Below are 20,851 nucleotides of genomic sequence, written 5' to 3'. Positions count from 1 at the left end.
CCTGTAAACGTCATCGATAAGTATGAGAAATCGTATGATCTAAACACTTCTAAATTCATAAAATCATTCTTTTTGTCGTGAGCAACTGCAATAAAAAAAATGGCTGAGCCGTGGTTTTTAAGGAGATAGAGCGTTCGCTTCTCAATGAGGTGACCCAGATTCAAACCCCAGTTGTGGCTGTTTGATACGAATTCTGCTCTCAGTTCGCTTAGACCACAGTGCTGACGTAAAATATCCTCAGTGATCGACGGATCATATGTTAGAATCTCTTTGCCGTCGGGCTAACCGTGTTTTTTCTCTCCATGTAACGCAAATTCGCTTAGGTTCCATCAAAATGTCCTCCATAAAGGCTAGTTTGTCCCATTGCTAAATTCAGAAGTTTCCTTGTTTTCTGGGTTGGGTGCAAAATTACAAGGTAATGGAGTTGAATATTGATAGTCGTAAACTCAGAATTTTGTCAAAAATGGCTAAATTCCACTTTCTAAAACTAAGATTTTTAAACTTAGTACCATCAAAAGGGTAAAAAATGAATTTATTCTATTTTATTACTCGCAATGGAACAGCGATTGCGTTAACCATGATATCTCCACTTTGATTAGTGAGATAGACTTGTACATAATAAATTGAAGCATGGTAAAAAATTTAAATATTCTATTTTTTCCCCGGTCCTGTTGATATAATTGAAATAAATATTTCTTCTAAAAATTTTCCAATCTATTCAACGATTTGGCGTTAGTTCACTTCAATTTAAAATCTTAATGGGATAGTTGTTAAAAGATGCACCAATCACTGACTATTCAGTGACTACTAGTGCTCAATCATCAGCAATCAGGATCACTTAAAATGTTTTAGTTGAGTCATGAGTACGATATATATATATTACTTACCTGTATCGTTAAATCACTTTAAATGTGTTCGTGCGAGATCGCAGAGTTCTCTATCACCTTACTATGACATGAAATGCATACCAAATTGTCCAGTTTTACTGTTTGATTGTCCATCTTGTCTTTTTATCGAACATTGAAGTCGCATTATCAGTTAATCGTCACGTATCACTGAACCTGCTTGCAATAATTCTTTAAGAAGCTAGTTTGCTTTTCAAGCTATGGTCGAATCACAAGTGATTTATAAAATGGTGTATTTTTTTAAAGAAGAAATTAAATCTACTTTGATTTAGAACTAATTGTCAATTTAAAATGGAGTTTTGAGCTCGTAAAATAGATAGGTTTTCTGTTATTTTATTTTTGTAAAGGGATAGGATTAGCACTAAATCTTTTTGATAGCTCTCTGGTTTTAAATGGTTAATGGTAGCTCTCTGGTTTTAAATGGTTAATGGTAGCTCTCTAGTAAAAATAAGAACTCTAATTTTTCTTTGTTTAGAAAGTTTTTTTTTAATGCATGATTGGTGCATTTTCAGACAAATATTCGAAACTTTGAATAGCGAATCGTAGGAATCTTCATTCAAAATAATAATTCAAATTTAACAGTAAATTTTCATTCAAATTTAACTGTAAGATCTTAGCGATTTCGTTGATTTACAGGATTTAAGTTAATTAAATTAAATCTTTCAATGTTAAGCCTTTGACGTTGGTCTGTCTATCTTGATACGAACATAAAATAACTGTCTTGCGTTTCATTTTAGAAATACTTAAAAAATTCTCTGATCTGGCGATAAAAAGTTTTAGTGATAAGTTGCGCCCGAAAGATTCGAATACAAGAACTTCGTCAATAATCTTTTTTAGGGGTAATGTAATTTTGACCCAATCTATCACTGAAAATGTTTATCGCCTTTTTTAGAGAATTTAGACACAGGTGCCACTGATGCTTTTAATTTGACTGTCCTTATTATAATCGCCGTAATTATCAGAAGACACAATATTTTCGGAATCTGGCAGCAAAATGTTTTAGGACTCAAGAAGCCGTAAAATTATTAAATTTTTATATCAATTGATATTTGAGTTGTATAAGAATTGTAATAATTTTTTTTTGCCTTTCTCGTAGGAAATTTTTCATTTACTGTTCTTTTTACTGTAAATAAATTATACTCACATCTTTAATATTTAAATAACTTCTTGAACAAGTTTATTGAAATTAGTTTGAAGAACAATAAGATTTCTTAATGGTTTGTGAAGTTTTTCTTCTTTTTATTCATTTTTGGTTGGAGACAAGAAGCCGCTCAGAATTTCATGAGTGAATCGAAAATTTTTTTCACACGATTATAAAATCCATATAATTCCGTGCAAAAAATAATTTTCAATAATTTCTTTTACTACTTTAATAATATCCAAAAAATTTTTGAACTGAATTTTTTGTTTCTTCTTCTTAAAATATAATAATTTTAAATAATAAATTGAAAATGCGAACGAAATTGATCGAATAATTTTCAAAAATCAAGTTTTAAATGTACGACTTTTTAAAATTTGTTAACTTACCGATTCCACCGAAATTGTTCATATTTTGCAATTGACAAGCGTAACAAGTTGTGCCCTCCTATTTCAACGTAAATGCAACAGAATTAATCTCAGACAAAATTTTTAAAACAGCATTTCGTAGAGAAACTAGACAAATAAAGTATATTTGATCGCCTTAATGTCAATTCTGTATAAATTATGATCGAAATATATCATCACCAATTAATGGAAATTGAGTTACGAGTCTAAGAGTTACGTTTAGTATTATTTTTATTGTATATGTGCTTTGCAATCGCAAGATGTGTTGTAAAAGGATGAATTAGTTACTTAAAATATAAACAACTACGTAAACTAGATATTTTATTACCGAAATAATTTTTCTGGGTCAGAATCATAACACTTCATTAATTAACGCGTTTTTGTCTTCTCCATACATGGAACCCAGACTTTAAAAAAAAAAAAAAATTATAACACCATAAGTGCAGTTGAGAACGCTTTCTAAGGGTTTCAAATTTCGAATTCTAAGCGTTGCGACTAAATAAATCACTGCATTCTTTTTTTTTTTTTTTTTTGGCGGTAAATTAACAGTGTTGTGAAAGAGCATCAGTTGTTTTTTTGGCGAAAGTGGATCACTTCGTAATAAGCATTTTGATCCATATATGGTCACTGGCATCTTCTACATCTTAAGATGGTTCGAAGTTTTGAGTGGCAGGTGTCTGTGACGTAATCGATGGAACTTTTTTTTTTTCTTCTCTGTTGACGACTTAGATGGCTTGTAAATAAAAATGCTCAACATCCCGTAGCCCATAAAATCGTGGTTTTATAGTGGGAATAATTTCAACTTGATTGGAAGTTATATATTTTTTCCGAATAAATAAAATTACTTCGTTTATTCTAATGATGATCCTTCGGATTGCGAGTTGAAGTTGTTAAGTGATGCGTTCCATTTAAATTATATTAGTATCGGATTAGTTCTTACTGGGTACCTTTTTCCCTTCTGAATCATTTTAACAATTTTGAATTGTCATACACCTTTTTGCTATAGGTGAAAACAATAAGTAATTGAAATATTATTTAAATTTTGTAGATTTGCATTCTTCATTACCCTTGCAAATGGAGAGAGAGCTGTTTGTCCGAGTGTAATTATTAAATGTTTTTTTTTTATTTATTGATCTGGGAAATTTTTTTTAACAATACTGATTTCAAATCACTAACTATATTGCCCTAAGCGAAAAGTCACCATTGCAGAAGACAACTTTATTACGTTCGTAATGTTTATCATAATTATAAGGCAGTACTCTGAAAAACATTTTTTTTAGTTTACTGCAGCTACTTTGTTACAAGTTTAGTTAACTACAAAACTGCTTTGGAATTGTAGTAAGTTGTTCACTACTTAAAGGAGACTAACTTTTAACTTTTATGGTGAACTTAATTTACACCTATGCTCAAAACGGTTTTGAAAAACAAATTGCCTTGCATTAAGTATAAGGGAATAATTAAGAAATATTTATTCATGTTTTAAATGAGCCAGTTTGTTATTCCAAAATTTTTATTTTCCGTTTTTCATTTAGCCTTCAATTTTATTTTATACCTTTTCTGACAGCGAATATTTTAATTTAAGAAATGCAAAATTATCAAATACTTGCAATTTTTTAATTGCTTAATGCTCTTTTATTTCCTCTAAGAAATTAAGTACATCGAAAATACGCTCTCTTCCTTTGAAATAACATCAATGTTTCACGCATGTGCATTCGGGTGTGAAAGTGTAACCAAAGTGATTATCTATTTTTCGAAATGGCTAGTTTAAATGTTAGATATAACGTGATTTTAAATACGTAATTTCTGTTAACGCTCAGCTGCAGCCACAGAATCATTTTGTCAATCATTTTCATAGATTTGTACCCATCAAATTCGAAAAATTTGTTGCTTTAGAACTGTGCTTCTTTTCTAAACTAACGTTAAAAGTAATTGACAGAAATCGTTTTAATTTTTTTTTTTTTTTGTATCACACCTCGCACTTCGCAACTTTTTTTTAAAAATATATATATATATATATCACACTAGACTACAAACTACAAAAAAAGTAGCTATTACATTAGTTTCATTACTTGTTAAACTACTCCGATCACTGTTATTGGGTATGATAAGTTATTAGCTTTTATAATCATTTATAAGCATATGATACCCTATAAAAACTGGAGTTTACGAAAATTCGAGCCATGTTGCTTTGGATACGTACTTAGGATATTTTTAACAACAAGTATTGTAAGTTATTACATGATTAAAAACTTAATAGCTTCAAATTTATATTTTTGTAGCGAATGAAGTTTTGAATCAAGTTTCTTGCGATTCTTTATTTAAAGTACATATAACCTAATAAGGAGGAATAATAAAGTATAACCTAATAATATGAACCTAATAAAGAGGAATAATAAAGTATAACCTAATAATATGAACCTAATAAAGAGGAAAACCGAGAAGGGCAAAATTGGTGGTAGGCCTTAAGGTCGATGGTATAAAACTAATTAGTAATATATCTGTATAAATAGAGATTAAAAATGGTATGAAAATTAGAGATTTCGAGTTAGCGATTTAGTAATTTTCTAAACTCTATGCTCTGATGTAGCTATTTTTTATTCTTTTCTTTCGGAAATTGAAGTATTTTATGTTTGCAAGTTCTATTGCCCGTTTTCAACTTTCACCTTTGATTTTTATCATAATGGCTTTTTTTTTCTTTTTAAATTTTATTAACTTCATGAATATAAATGTCAATACATGGAATTTCTTTTCAATTGAACAAAAAAAAAAACTTTTTGAAACAAGTTTTTAAAGTTACTTATTGCTTGGAAAAGAAAATTCAACTCACTATAAAATATAGATATTGTTATTTTTCATTCTGTAGTTGATCGAAATCGATTATTTTAGAATAAAAATTCTTAAAATACAATTATTTCCGGAAACAAAATCTTTTATCTGTAATTATATGCTTGGTAGGATGTTTTTTTTCCTTCCTCTTTCTGTATAATTTCTACAAATTCTGCACAGTTTTTGTAAAGTTTTTTGCATCATTTTATCATTATTAAACCAACTCTCCCTCTAAATACCGAAACATTATTTAATGGTGGTTAAACACGCCAGTTCTTGAACTTCTGTAATTTTCATGAAGTCTTTGTGGCATTTTTTTCACACTTGCAAAGATTTTAATTACTCATATTAATCTCTTGTATTTTTGCCTTTAAAACTTAAAGAACGAAGTGCTGTTAACGTTGTAACTGATCATTAAGGCTGATAAATTAGGGCGCTTGTAGTTAATGGCCTACGCACGAATTAGAAATTTTAAATTTTTTTCTTTCTTTCCGAGATAGTGCCTTCTTTTTTAAGATTGATGTTTCTTTAAGTACTCTACCCCATCATTTTCGGAAATAAACTTTAATTTAAAAATTGAAACGAAAAGTTTCGAAGTTAATTGACTGTTTACATGTTTAGCACTGATGTATTGATGCATATTACGTTCTAATGTCGACGTGGATTTTCTTATGTCTTGGCAAGTGTAAGAAACTACGTTCGCAATATTATTTTATTCTTGTCAAATTCGTAGGAATTTATTTGCCCCCACGTTAAGTTTTAGTTACTGTTTTTTAATTTTTTTATTATTTAGTAAGGAGTAAAATAATGAATTGCCTTTTCAAAAAAAAAAAAAAAAAAAAAAAAATAATAATAATAATAATAAGTTTTACCAGTTGTGATTTGAAAGGTATAAACTTCTAAGATAAACATAAACTTATTTTCTGCGTGCATTTTCAGGGGTCTGTTTAGAAGAAATTTGGGTGCGTTAACGGACCCTTCACAAAATATCTTTTCATAAAAACGGACTCTACACAAAATATTTTAACTAAAAACGGACCTTCACAAAATGATTTTTCTTTTAATCGGACCCTTCACAAATTTGTTTATTTTCATTATTGTTTTGTTAATCGAATAAACCCTTCCCAGAGGGGAAAACAAGAAAGTTTGATGTAAACGAATTAAGTTTTGTCTTCCACAGACGCTTCTTCCATTATTTGTCTGAAATGAATATTCTGCGTTCAGCAGTATAGGCTAAATACCAAATATTTGTGTGTTGCATCTCTAATTTTGAAGCATCAATTGCAATTTATTTTTGAAAATTTTATTTTTTTAATTATAATTTTACAGTGCTGAGCATAATCTTGTTATCTATTTGCAATTTAAATACTGCTTGAAAACATTTTCTGCAATAACCGGACCTTATTTGCACAAATTCACAAAAGCAAGACCCTGGTTGAAAGAATGTGATTTAACGCTTATTTTATATTTACAAATTACGAGCAATTTTTTCAAAATTTTTAAAAAAAAACCGGACCTTTCACAAAATACCTGGACAGACCCCTGCTTACCGATTGTGATCTGAAAGGTATAAACTTCTAAAAATAAATATAATCTTCTTTTCTGTGTGCATTTTAATTGCCCAACAGTGAAAAAAAAAAAAGCTGAAGAAAATGCGATAATCTAATTTAGTAATTGCTTTTTTAATTAGTACTTAACGCTTTTACTTCTGCTTTGGTCTTAGTTTTTAGGTAAAAACAACTTTTATGTACTTTGAAAAGCGTGTATTTCTTAAAAAAAAAATTTTAAATTTTATTTTCTTAATATTATAATTAATATTTATTTATGATAACTTGTTTATTTGCAGACGTATTCTGGACTTTTCTGCGTAGTTGTAAATCCATATAAAAAACTGCCCATCTACACTGAAAAAGTAATAGAGCTTTACAAAGGCAAAAAGCGTCATGAAGTACCGCCTCACATATTTGCTGTTACCGATGGAGCATACAGAAGTATGCTACAAGGTGAGTTATTTTATTAATTTAATTTTAAATTTCTTAAATACACAATTAGACAAATAGTTTATGGATCTCCATTGATATCTGAGATAAAGCGTATTAAATAAAACCCAATAAAAGTCGATCATATTTAGACTAAGTTAACGTGCCCAAAACTGAGACGTACGTTGCATATAAATTTATTTTTGGTGCAAATGATGTCGAAAAATTCCCCTCCTACCAATTTTCTCTTGTATGATCATATTTTGTAGCAAATGATAAATGAAGATTATTATTTACTTAAAAGAAAATAGAAATTTCTTTTAGTAATTTTTATTTTTCTACTCAAATATAAATAATAAACTCAAATATTAAAGTACGATCGCAATTGCCGCGATAATACTTATAGTTTACGCCGTGGTGATACGATCGCAGATCCGGCCTGGCTGTAAATTGTTTTAAATCTATTGATTGTTATTTGTGAGAAATTTATTTATATATTATTACTTTTTCTGTCGTTATTATTATTTATTTTTAACTTTGAGCTTTTTCGTTATTTTTAAAGCTCAACTATTTTGGCAAATATTACGCTAGAAAAAAATTTTTTTAAAAGAAAAATCAACAGGCGATTGCTTAAATGTTGTAACCAATCTCTAGTTAGGTCACATCATCGTGATTAAAATTGTGTAGCACCCAAGCCGAAAATGCCGTCTTATGCCGTTAGGGGCGCTCCAACTATTATGAACTGTTGATCCTCATGATAAGTACTAAATGCTATACGAGTTTGTTGCAACATTATTGCCCCCCCCCCTTTTTTTTTTTTTTTTTTTTTTACATATAACGTTTTTAAACTTAAACAATTCAACAAAAAATAGATTAAAATTGTCATTTAAACGGAAAAAAATTAGCTTTAGGATCAAAATTAGATTTGAAATCTCCTCACCCGAATTAAGCAATATTAAATATTTGTATAAATGCAACACAAATTTTTCCACATGTTACGTAATTTAAAAAATGGTAATAATTTAATCACCGATAGTTATTGTAATTATCATTATTAATTAAATAAATAATTGTAATTAAAAATTTATTATTAGTATAATTTTCTCGAATGCCTGCTGAAAATTTTTAATTACCAAAACGCTGTTACAAAACAATACATATTATTTCTGTTCCTTGAGTGAAGTTCTTGTTAAACATTAGACTTGTTCAGACAGTTTTGTATTCTGTACTAATGTTTTTAACAGCAAACCGACCACAATAGCTGTAACCATTAAATCACAAAATTTCAATTGGTTTCATTATTATTTTTTAAATTTAAAATTATTTGCCTATTAATCTTAACCTGCTAGCCGCTGAATAAATTGTTCAACTCGTTTCACAATTTTTCTTCTTAGTTATAAGTAATATCATAACCCCTTGAGTAATTTCCCAAGACAAAAAATGCCATGCCCATTGTAGTAGTAGTTCGTATATTATCCAATTAACAAGTTAATTTTATCTAAATTTTTTTTTCTTCTCCCTTTTACTACTTGAAGTGGTATAACCCGTGCATCAACGGTTTCATTGTAAGTTTGGCTTTCCTGCCTATTGACTATAATCCGTGAAAAGTAACTTTTACAGGGGTAAGTTTTTCAAAAATTGTTTCTAATTCTAATAATAGTGCAGCGTTTCCCAAATGGTGTTCCGTGGAACCTTAGGGTTCTGTGGAAGGGTGACAAGAGTTCCGAGAGTTAGGACTTTTTTTCCCTTTTTTTTTTTTAAAAGCCAGTTAGGATTTTTAAAACTTGGTGTTGAATTTAAATCCAATTAATTATTTATTTTTTATTTAATAACTCCGTTATTTGTATGAAATTATTTAATCAAAATGTTTCAATTAAAATTCATTTTCTGTTATACATACACTAAAATCAAACTAAGAACTGGACTAGATACCGCTTCATATCTGTTAATTCAACTGCCTGACATAAATTTAATTCCTACACTAATTTTGGTAAAACGATATGATGAAAAAAAATTTCATTCACCATTCAGTCACTAGATATTTTCAAAATAATTATTAAAATTTAGATGGTACAATTTATAATAATTAATTGTATTTCGTTAATAATTAATATATTCTACAATTGCTAATAAAATTTATTTATTAAGTCACGGGGTTCCGACAAAGGAATGTTGATCATTTGGGGTTCCGACTGCTGAATGTTGATCATTTGGGGTTCCGACAAAGGAATGTTGATCATTTGGGGTTCCGACTGCTGAATGTTGATCATTTGGGGTTCCGACAAAGGAATGTTGATCATTTGGGGTTCAGACAAAGGAATGTTGATCATTTGGGGTTCCGACAAAGAAATGTTGATCATTTGGGGTTCCGACAAAGAAATGTTGATCATTTGGGGTTCCGACAAAGAAATGTTGATCATTTGGGGTTCCGACAAAGAAATGTTGATCATTTGGGGTTCCGACAAAGGAATGTTGATCATTTGGGGTTCCACAGTCGAAAAGAAATCGGAATAGTGAGCACATATCGCAGAAATATTTGAAAAAAAAAAAAAAATTTTTTTTTCTTGCAATTTCTTTTGTATGAAATCTTTACATTAAACTAAAAATCGTCATATCCACATTGTTGCGTCTGACGTCTCGAACTGAAATAAGAAGTTCTATTATCTTTCCGCGATTTTAAGTTTTTCCCCGTCTATCTCAATCGCAAGGGTAGCGCTGTTTTTTCTAACATCAATAAATTTTCGATAAGAGCTGCACTATTTAATATCAGATCCGGACTTTCCCAAAATTTATTTCTCAATCATGCTCGGCTGATAAAAGTTATTATATTTCAAATTTTAGTATCTAACTTGCAATCCTATTAAGTGCTGTTTGACATTAGGTGAAGTGTTCCTTTCCTTAAGTTTGATAAATGCGCCTCCACATTTTACTGTTTTTACAGAAGGTAAAATAAGAGAATAAATAAATTGAAGAGTGAATTTTTTTTATTTATAATTTTATCTTATTATTTTTCCTGTTTATTCGCAATTTTAATTGTGAATCATGATTGATAACGTTTAACTTTTGTGATTCAAAAGCAATTTTATGATGTATATATATTTATTTTAAAAATAACTATTTTAATCTAAAAATTTCGATACATCTGATTCCACTAACGAAATATATGTGTTGTAAAAATTTTACTTTTTTGGATCATGATTATACATCTCAAGATATGTATGTATCATATCAGAATATTAAAACAACAGGTTACGTAATATAAACAAAAAAAAAAATTCCTACTGGTTTTGCTCTCATACGCAAGCTGGTTTAATTTTAAATCACTAAAAAAAAGCATAAGAATAATAAAATACTGGAAAAAATGTTTTAAAAACTACAAGCCATTAATATCAGCTGTGGCGGCTCTCGGATAGAGCGTTCGCCTTCCAATGAGGTGACCTGGGTTCGAATCCCAGCGTCGATTCGCACCCACCACTGTGCTGACGTAAAATATCCTCAGTGTTAGACGGATCCTGGGTTAGTCCCTTTACCGTCAGGCTAACCGTGGGAGGTTTTTTGGTTTTCCTCTCCATGTAACGCAAATACAAGTTAGTTCTATCAAAATGTCCTCCGCCAAGAAAAATTTCTCCCAATATTTGATCCAGTAGCTACCTTGTTTTCTGGATTGGGTTCAAAATTACGAGGCTACAGATTTGAACATTGGTTGTCGTATACCCAAAATTAGGTAGTCTGTTCAACGACGATTATAAAATAAAAACCGCTAATATACTTGCACCTGTCGAATATTACATAAATTTTTTTTACCTTTAATAGTTGTTTAAAAAAAAAATTTAGTTAAAAGAAAGAATTGTTGATGGATTTCAACCAGGGCATTCAGCAGTCTCTGATCTTGAAATTGTACTTATCTATATTGCCCGGATGAATAAGACTTGGAGTGTTAGTTTTAAATTTTAAATTTTTATACGACTTTTATAAATGCAATTTTTTGATATTGCAATACCGAGTCCAGAAATTCCCTTAACTAAGCACTTAATTACACTAAGCACTTAATTAAATTCATTAAAAGGTATTGGCTTTGGATAAATAGGAATAAAATAAAGACAAAGAAGTTGGTAAATTAAACTTTGTGTTATGGTAAAAACTTAAGATTCGTTAACCTATTGCATGATATGTTTAAAAAGAAATTATAAAGGTACATTTATTTTATCTTGATTGTGACTCATGATGATGTCATACATAGTTGTGGGTGAAATTATGGGGGACCTCAAATCTGTCCTGTCACTAGGCGTTGGCGTTTAGTGCAGTGACCTCCCTTTTCTACAATTCGATCTTTTCAACTTTAATTTGTGACGGCAAATCCGTTTTTATCAAAATATAGTCATGGTTTCTTTTTTTAAAGATTAACGCACAAGAAAAAGAAACCCAAAAGAATGTAGCACTGTCTGATGACAGGTGGTTGACCTTGCCAAGGTGAACGATGTTATCGGTAATGCAAGTTTCCCGCCATTCCTCTCCTTTCTTCAAATTGACTTTCTCTGTGTCGAGTTTTTCTCTTTATTCTATTTAACTAGTTCACATATGTCAAGGTCGAGGCGGCATGATAGAATTTTTTCAACATTGGGTTATCGCTTATTATAAAAAAAGAATAATTGACGCAATGTAAATTTTTAAGTTTTTTTTTCTCCCTTCAGTCGTTCTATTGTAACCAACTTCGTCGTGATTAAAATTCGATTGAATTGTTTCGTTATTTGAGGAATATTTCTCTAAATTGCTTACTAACGCTTTATGTCTTTTAGAAAACTTAGTTGAAGTGGACTGTTTATTTAAGTTTATTTTATAAGTTGCGAGAATTTAAATAAATTTTTTTTAATATGAAGGCAATTTTTTCTAATTAACTTTAAATTGTATATTTGTTCTAATAAAAGTATAAAAATATTTTTTATAATTAAAATCCTATTTTCTTAATTATTAAAAGAAGACATTGTGATAAGTTAGTTTCTAAAATAAATCTATTTTCTATTACTCCAAACTACATCTTAATTTCTGAATTCTGAATGCATAACTGGGATTATTTTAAGCATATCTTTTGCTCGTGGCTAGGCTAGGATTAGCAATGAGCTTACTTGTTATTTTATGTCAATGAGTAAGATTTTATTTTCTAAATAGCAGAAAGTAATAGATTTATTCTTCTATGAAAGTTAAATGATATCCTTTGAATTACACTGGTATAAATAATTCTGGAATTATCTGATATGGAGATCCAGAGGTTTGTGCAATGGCTTAGTTTTATGATAAAGTTTTCAACGTTTATAAACTAGAATTCTTTTTTCATAAAAGTGTATTTTTTCTTAAAATGATAATATTAACCGTGGCTTACATAGACTTAAGTGCGTCCTCCCACAAAATTAATAAGTGCGCCCTTTCTGAGACTTATTAAAATCATAATATGAAAAAAGAACACGATGGTGAAGAGGTGATGGGGAAGTTTTTATATCCGTTTTGCAATTGCAACGACAGAGTGCGTAGGGTTTTTAAAAAGTGCTTTAAGGGTGGTAATTTTCGATTTTCGTTTTTTAAAAGCCCTTAAAGGTGCTTTTTTCATTGGGTGTTTTTAAAAAGTGCTTAATTTTCCCCTTTTCGAAATGAGATTTTTCCTTTACCATGTTGATTTTCGCTTCGAATTATGCAAAAAGACACAGTTCACATTGCTCTATGCAACGTTTTCACAATTAATTAAACCCCAATCTATTTCGGTGTATTGTCAGTCCGTAGCGTATGAAAACGCCATTCGTTTTACATAATTCAAAATTTCATGAATTTTGTTAATTGTCAAAAACAATGCCAAAAGGTTTTTTTTTTATTTATTTTTTTTTTTTTTGCATAACGGTTAAAACGAGAAAACCGTTTATTATCAAAAACTTTCCAACCTTGCCTAATTATGATATTTTTAATTATGATGAAATGCTTAAAAATATTTTTTGAGTGCTTGAAAAGGTGCCTATTTTTTGTTGAATAATTTGGCTACGCATCCTGATAGACTTAAGTGTGCCCTATCTGAGACTTATTAAAATCATAATATGAAATAAGAACAAGATGGTGAAGAGGTGATGGGGAAGTTTTTATATCCGTATTGTAATTGCAATGAAAAGGTACTGAATTGAAACATTGTATGCAATTACCTCGTTGAAATGATATTTATCTGAATAATGCATGAAAATAACACGCATCTTACAATAATTATATTCAAAGTTTATAGTTAAGAATTAATATTATTTATAAAGTGAATTAAAGAAATATCTTATCAAAAGTTACAATAAAAATATTTATTTATTTATTTATTATTATTATTTTTTTTTTGAGCGTGAGCCCTCCTGACCCTTGATATAATTTTAAAAGATAAATTTAACTTTATACTGACTAATTTAAATTCATTAATTTAAGTTATATATATATGCTTTTGCTCTAAGTGGAGTTTAGGCTAAGCCTTTGTTTTCTTGCTTAATGATAAATGACTATCAGCTTGACCCATCTTTCACGTTTTGAGCTTCTATTGACCAATATGTATAGCAGTTATGTTTTAAACATTCTATAAAAATTTCTTTCGCAACATAAGATGTAAATATTGTATTCAGAGCAGTTATTGTTGCTTATATAATCCTATGAATTACTTTGAATAGTTTTCTGTAGAATAATATTGAATAATTTAAATAGATAATTTATTAAAGAGTGTAAAAAATATTAATATACTTTCACATTTTTTACATTTTAAGAAATTTTATTTGCAGTTCTTAAATTTGCAGTTTATTTATACATTTTAGCTATGCAATTTACCTTAAATACTGGTTAGAAGTATTAGCTAGCACAAGTTAGATCTTTCACAGACCAATAAAATATATTTACAAATCTTGAAACATAGTTATTTGTTAGCGTTGTGTGATTTAGACTCTTATACTAATTTGCAATTAACTTAAAAATTAAGTATGGTTAAAGGTATGGTAAAATTTTTTTTAACTGTGAGATAGTATTTAAATTTAATAAGTAATTCAACAATATACAATGTTTAGAAATAATTGTCCTATTTAAAAATTATTATTTTGATAGAATAATTAAAGGGACTCTTAATAAATCTCACTCATCCAGTTATCTTTCAATGCAGCTGTTGAGATTTTTGTATAACAATTTATGTAGAACCTTTTTTTTTTGTATTTAAATCTTTTAATGTTTTAAATAACTTCACTGCTATTTTAGGAATTTTTGATGTAATTTTTCTTTGACTTTTATCTTATACTTTTCACGTTCTGAATTTGGTTTTATTTGCAGATCGGGAGGATCAATCTATATTGTGCACGTAAGTAACCATTATTTGTATTAAAAAAATTTCAATTCATTTATTTATTATGTGCTTATGCTAAATATTATGCTACAGATTATTTAAAAATTTGCTATTATCTAATTCACATCAAAAATGTTAATTCAAAAGTGGGAAAGTTCACACATTTCTTTTGAGGCTTTAATCTACACTTATGACCTCAGTGGATCTTCTTTAATGGCGTCTTGATCCACTGGAACCATTGTAAGTCTTAATTGAAAAAAAATAATGATTTGGGTGATACAAATGTCTTCTTTAAGAATATTAAATAAAAAAAATATCCTTTACTAATAAATGATATTTTTTAAAAAAAATAGTCCGCAGTGGACTGATCGTTAAGATCCCAGCAGATCACCGAAGTCAAGCATCACTGTCTTCGGTCAGTGTGCGGGTGGGTGACCACTTGGATCAGCCTGCGTAGGGGCCGAGGGTGTGCGGTATTGGTCCTCGTTAAACTGTTCTACCGTAAAGTGCTCGACTTCTGGTGCAGGTCGTCAGGCTACCGAAGGGGGGGGGGGTGCCATCCCCTCTGCAGAGGATCAAAATTGTAATGGCATGTCTTCGGATCATCCTCAGGGATGTTTCCCAGACCGTCGCCACTAGCCCATTGTGCAGCTCTAGAGCGACGTAGATGAACAAACAAACAAACAAACATTTTAAAATAAATAAAATGTAGTGATGACTAAAAATTTTATTTTTAAGAAAATATGCAAAACAAAAGAAAAAAAAGTGAAATGAAACAACCGTTATAGCTTGCTATTAATATGCTATTAATAGGAAATTTTTATTTTATTCAACATTGAAAAATATTTTCTTGTCATAGCTAATAATTCCAGTTTATCATTATTATGTCTTAAAATTCGAAATTGTTATAGAATTTATGATGAACCTTGTATATGAAACCTTAATCATCCAAATATTAATTTGGGCCTATTGGACCGCTGATCCGTATGTGCATATTACCGCTGGTCCGTACGGACCGCTGATCCGTATTGAAAGCTAGGAAAATTTGAATCCTATTTTTAACATATATTTTTACTTTCTCTTAATTCAACAAAATTTTTGAATTTTATTACTTAAATTAGGCAATATAGAAATAATTATGTTTGTTTTTATAACTTTTCTACATAATCAAGAAATTTCTCAATCCATTCTATAGTATCTAGAATAAGAAAACTATATGTATTGCAATAACTGAACCAAAAAATATATAAAATATTAAATGTATATTTAATGTTACGTAATGTTTATTTAATGTTTAATGTTAAATGTATATTTAATGTTACAGGGGAGAATCTGGTGCTGGGAAAACTGAAAATACCAAGAAAGTCATACAATATCTTGCCTTTGTTGCCTCATCAAAACCTCGTTCCTCATCTGCTTCTCATTCCGTAAGCAAAGTGAATTGAATTGTCTGAGAGTTATATTGTATTTAAATTTTTCTGAATTTTAATCTAAATTATTATTTAATTTAAATCTATACTTGCAATATATATATGAAGCTTGACCATATTTTAAAAGCCTACTAATTTGATACTTTAAAAATAAGTTAAAATTTGTATAGTTTTCTTGAGTTTGAGGCAAGGACACCAACTAATTTAAACAGAATTTTTAAATTTTTTTTTTAATTAGCTCATTAAGAATTTGTGCTGTACAGTGCACAAAAAAATAAACGGACCACCTAAAATAACTTCTGATCTAATGATTGGATCTTCACTTTCTAGCTCTCAACTTAATGGTTCAAGAGTGTTGACCTCAAATAGGCTAACTAATTATTGCAGACGATATTTAAAGGCAGGAAATCAGACACAAAACATCTTTCTCTGAATATACATACCTTTTTTATTGGCTGATTCAGATTTCAGACCATCAAAATATGGTGCCAATAGTTTCGTCAGGACAGCAGTCCATAGTTTTGACTCCTTAATGTTAATTATACTTTTTGTGTATTTCACCAAATATCTAGAACTTTTTTAAGTGAATTGAAGCATTTTTGCACACTCTTATAAAGTTTGTTTATCCAAAGATAATTCCAAGAAAAGTATTACTTTTAATAAATATTTGTTATTTTTTATTTATTTAATGTAGTTTAAAATATTTAGAGTTTTATGGTATTTAATTTTTTACATCATTTTAAAGAATGCAATTTTAAAAGGCAAAATACAAAATTTGAGGGAAATCTTGAAAGCATGCACAGTTAGTTGAGATTTATATCAATACTAGTTTCCGATTTGTAAGTTCACAAATTGATATTTTGGAATGTTTTTTTGTGGTCATTTTATTCAGTGAAATGTCTTTTATCAAGCTTAATTATTTAATTTTAATTTTTAAGGCTTTATAAATTTCTGTAAAGTTTATTCAAAGCTACTATAATAGCTTTGATAAAGTAGCACATTGAAATTTGGTAACTAAGTTCATTAACAACATTTTAATGGATAAAATTAAACAAAAACCTTCCAAAATATTAATTTGTGTCTTAAAATAGGGAATTTGTATACATGTAAATCCTGCTTTTCTTTTATGAGACAATGCTTTCTTTTTTATGAGACATTATTTATTAATAAGTTAGTTTGATTACAGATTCTTAAAATTTACTTTGGTTTCTATTTTAATTGACAAAAACTGATTTGGATACTAAAAAATTATTTTACGTGAGCAACCCCATAAAATAAGTTCATTTAAAAACTACAAAAGAGACTTTTATTAAACTCCACATTTGGAAATGATTGCTGAATTTTATTGTTTTTGTGAAGAAAAATCTAAAATTCTATGTACCATTTTTTTGCTTTCCCTTTCTTAAAATTTATTAATTATACGAACAATCTTATTTTTTTGTTTTGTTTTGAAAGATGTTATGAAGTAAACAGCAATCATTATGTCTGGGAAATTTATATGTTCCTGTTTCTTTGTCAATCATGTTTGTCTGGGAAATTTATATAAAGATTACACCTTTCTGCTCTCCCTCCCTGTTTATGCAATTCTGTTTATGTAGTTACCTCCTTTAGCGAAAAGAAGCAAGAGATAGAAGAATCTTATAATAAAGAAAATAATTATATAAAATTTGTGAAGCATTTTTTTATAAACATTCTGCCTATTTTAAGCGATTAGTGTTACCTTTATGTTTATTTCTCAGTGCATGTTTAAAATTTATCATCTTTTGTGTTCTTTGTCTTGTTCTATCTTTTTTGTTTATCTTTTGTGTTTTTGCATGCATTTATCTTTCTTTTTTTTGTCTTCATTGCAGTATAATGTCCCACCTAATATAATTGTGAGTATTAATTTTTTTTACTTTCATATTTGGTATTGAGGATTTTTTGTCCTTACTGCACTTATTTTGTACATTTTTTTGTTACTTTCGTGTTTTTTTCTCGCATGTCAATGTGTTTCTAATCTGTTGCATGAATTTGATTTTCTGTTTTTTAGTGTGTTAAAAGTTAAAGGATACCAGTCATATTTCTGTTTATTTAGTTTATTTGTAGTTATGCTTATTCTATGTCTGTTTCAAGAGTTCAAAAATATTTTCATTATTTTGCGCTTTTAATTGTTTACTAATTTTGCCGAGTAGCTTGCAACATGTAAGCTTCAGAAAATTTAGTGCTCCTATTCAATTCAGAATACAGTACAGGACCCGTTATCCGGAAATCAGAAAACCGGAAAACCAAGAAACCGGAACGAAATTCGATACATTTTCCCACCATTTTTAAATTTTTTTTTTTTTCCTCATAAAATTTTAGGATTTTTCTTTCTTTGAAAGATGTTTACCATACCATCATTTTAGAAATAATCATTACTGTATTACTTCATCGTTTTTTCTTCTTTTTAAGATTATATCCTAATATTTTTTTTTTTTTTTAGTTGGGTTTAACAATAAAAAAAAAACGGCTTTTTGTAGCGATTCAGAAAACCGGAAAAATCAGTTATCCGGAATAGCGATGGTCCCGATCGTTCCAGATAATCGGTTCCCTACTGTATTACTTTTTTATTTGCTATTTAAGTTTGTTGTTTAAAAAATAGGGGGGAAAATTTATTTCACTCGATATATTATAGTCTAATAATTGAAGTTCCAAAATTTTGCCCGGGATCACAACTATTAGAAGGCTAAAATATAAAGTTTTGAACAAAAATAGTTGCTTATACCAAAATTAATTGCTTTATATTATTGATTTGTGAGCCATTTTTACTGACAAAGTGTAATATTTATTTTACTATAATTTTGCATGTACTGAATTTGAGTATGTTTAGAAAAGTTATATAATTTAAAAAAGTTTCTCTTATCAGCTTTACTTATTAGTAATTATGGGCCAAATAGATTGGCTTATTTTATAAGCCTTGGTGTACAACTTATTGCGAAAGTTTTAGTAATTCGATGTTTTGATATGAATATTTAAAGTACATGTGTATTCAAAGTACATATCTCATGCCTGATTCATTATGCCTTGTTTAAAAGTTGAAATAAACTAAACACTAAAGTTGTACTAGTTTTAAAAAAGGATGTGAATGACTTAACTGAACTTGAATATGGGGCTCATTTAAAAGTGAATATTCTGATTATTCAAATAAGGCATAATAAATCTTTTATTATTTAATTTTTCTTTTATTCTGCTTGTACACAATTTTTCATTACAATTTTAGGGTGAACTCGAGCAGCAGCTTCTACAGGCTAATCCAATTCTTGAAGCTTTTGGTAATGCCAAGACTGTAAAAAATGACAACTCTTCCAGATTTGTAAGTTCAGATACATTATTTTTGGTTTATATTTTTTTAGAAATTAAATTATTTATTTTAGTAAAATTTTGAATTTATTAAATTTATCTTTTAAAATATATTTATCAACACTATTAAAAAGAGTCTCAAACATTTATTAAATAAAGAGATGGTAAAATTTTTTATCTAAGGCTTTTCTTAATTAAAAATGGACATTTGTGGTTATAGAATGAAAAATATAGTAGCGATAGCAGTGCCACCATGTGAGATTCTAAAGAAGGGTAGGAGAAATGTTTCTCAATCTGAATATAATTTATCTGTTCTTGAAATGAGCGTATAAAGTCATACTAAAGGTGGATATATCCAGAATAGAATAGTGGCAGAATACATTGCACCATTTTTTCTATCAGAGTTCTCTGCAGATGTCAAAAGTCATAATTTTTTGCTTTATATCATCAATATTGCATCATTTATTCATTGATGTTCAACTTAAACAGTGCTTACTGTAAACAGTGACAATTTAACATTAAATTTTAAAAATTATGTTCACTGCTGTACTTTGTTCTATTATGAATGCATCGATTAACATGACTTAAGATTAACTTTAAATACTCTCATATGAATTAATAATAATCAGCTTTATGCAATTTGCGATGCAATCTTTCTACCTTTTACTTCTTTGTTTCTACCACTATCAAGCTTATCCATTTTTCAATTACGCAACTCTTTTAATATATTTTAATAACAGCTTCTTGAGGAATGATATTCTTAAATCAGTTAACCCTTTGATTGTTGGTCGACTTTTTCTGAACTCTCAGATGTGGGCTTTCCTGCTGTAAAAGAACGGTTTCTATATGTTATTGAATGGAAAAATAGTACATAGCGGGAAAACTACTGTATAATTTTACCCAGGGGACTCAATGCTAGGAGGGTTAAAAAATTTATAATCTTAAAAAAATTAGTTATGATTTTTGAGGTTATGCTAAGTATTTCACCTTATGAATTTGAATATATTTACTTTTTTATTTTGTCATGTTTTATTATGTATGTTAATGAGAAATTCAAAAAGCCAGTTTATTATTTTTAAGTAATTAGAATAATAATTTAATTTAGAAATTGTGTGGTAAAATGTTTATTTTTCTTTTAGGGGAAGTTTATTAGGATAAACTTTGATGCATCTGGGTTCATTGCTGGAGCTAATATTGAAACTTGTATCTTTTACTTTTTTTTAAAAAATTAAAAAAATTTTTTTTGTTGTTGAATTTCTGATGTAATTGTGGTTTGTCTAACTTTAAAAAAATATTCTATTTCAATTTTAAGTTAATCTGTAAAATTCATATTTTAAAATTCTAAAGAATATATTCATTTTTAATTATTCTGTAATATAAATTTTTGATATTTGTTTTATTTATAAAAGAATATTTAAAGAATTTGATTAATTACTATAAATTTTAATTTATTCTTTACTTACAAAAAAATTTTTTTTTTTCCCTTTCAAATTACATTTAAACAATATCTCGTGA

The 20,851-nt window shown here is 28.6% G+C and overlaps 1 protein-coding gene across 2 annotated transcripts in view; it reads left to right on the top strand.

The window, feature by feature from the left end:
- zip (myosin heavy chain 10) overlaps nt 1–20,851 on the top strand; it is a 120,924-nt gene that overhangs the window by 57,003 nt on the left and 43,070 nt on the right. The window contains exons 2-7 of one of the 2 annotated variants that reach the window (XM_071187214.1): nt 7,123–7,279; nt 14,576–14,603; nt 15,913–16,015; nt 17,869–17,892; nt 19,257–19,349; nt 20,476–20,539. In XM_071187214.1, coding sequence (XP_071043315.1) covers nt 7,123–7,279; nt 14,576–14,603; nt 15,913–16,015; nt 17,869–17,892; nt 19,257–19,349; nt 20,476–20,539 — 469 coding nt within the window. The remainder of the gene's footprint in view (nt 1–7,122; nt 7,280–14,575; nt 14,604–15,912; nt 16,016–17,868; nt 17,893–19,256; nt 19,350–20,475; nt 20,540–20,851) is intronic. The other variant, XM_071187215.1, reaches the window with a different exon arrangement.

This window comes from Parasteatoda tepidariorum, chromosome 9 (assembly GCF_982258835.1).
Source record: "Parasteatoda tepidariorum strain Cologne lab strain chromosome 9, Ptep-v5.0, whole genome shotgun sequence".
Lineage (NCBI taxonomy): Eukaryota > Metazoa > Arthropoda > Arachnida > Araneae > Theridiidae > Parasteatoda > Parasteatoda tepidariorum.
Note: the sequence above shows the minus strand (reverse complement) of the source record. Positions and strands in the feature narration are given on the sequence as shown.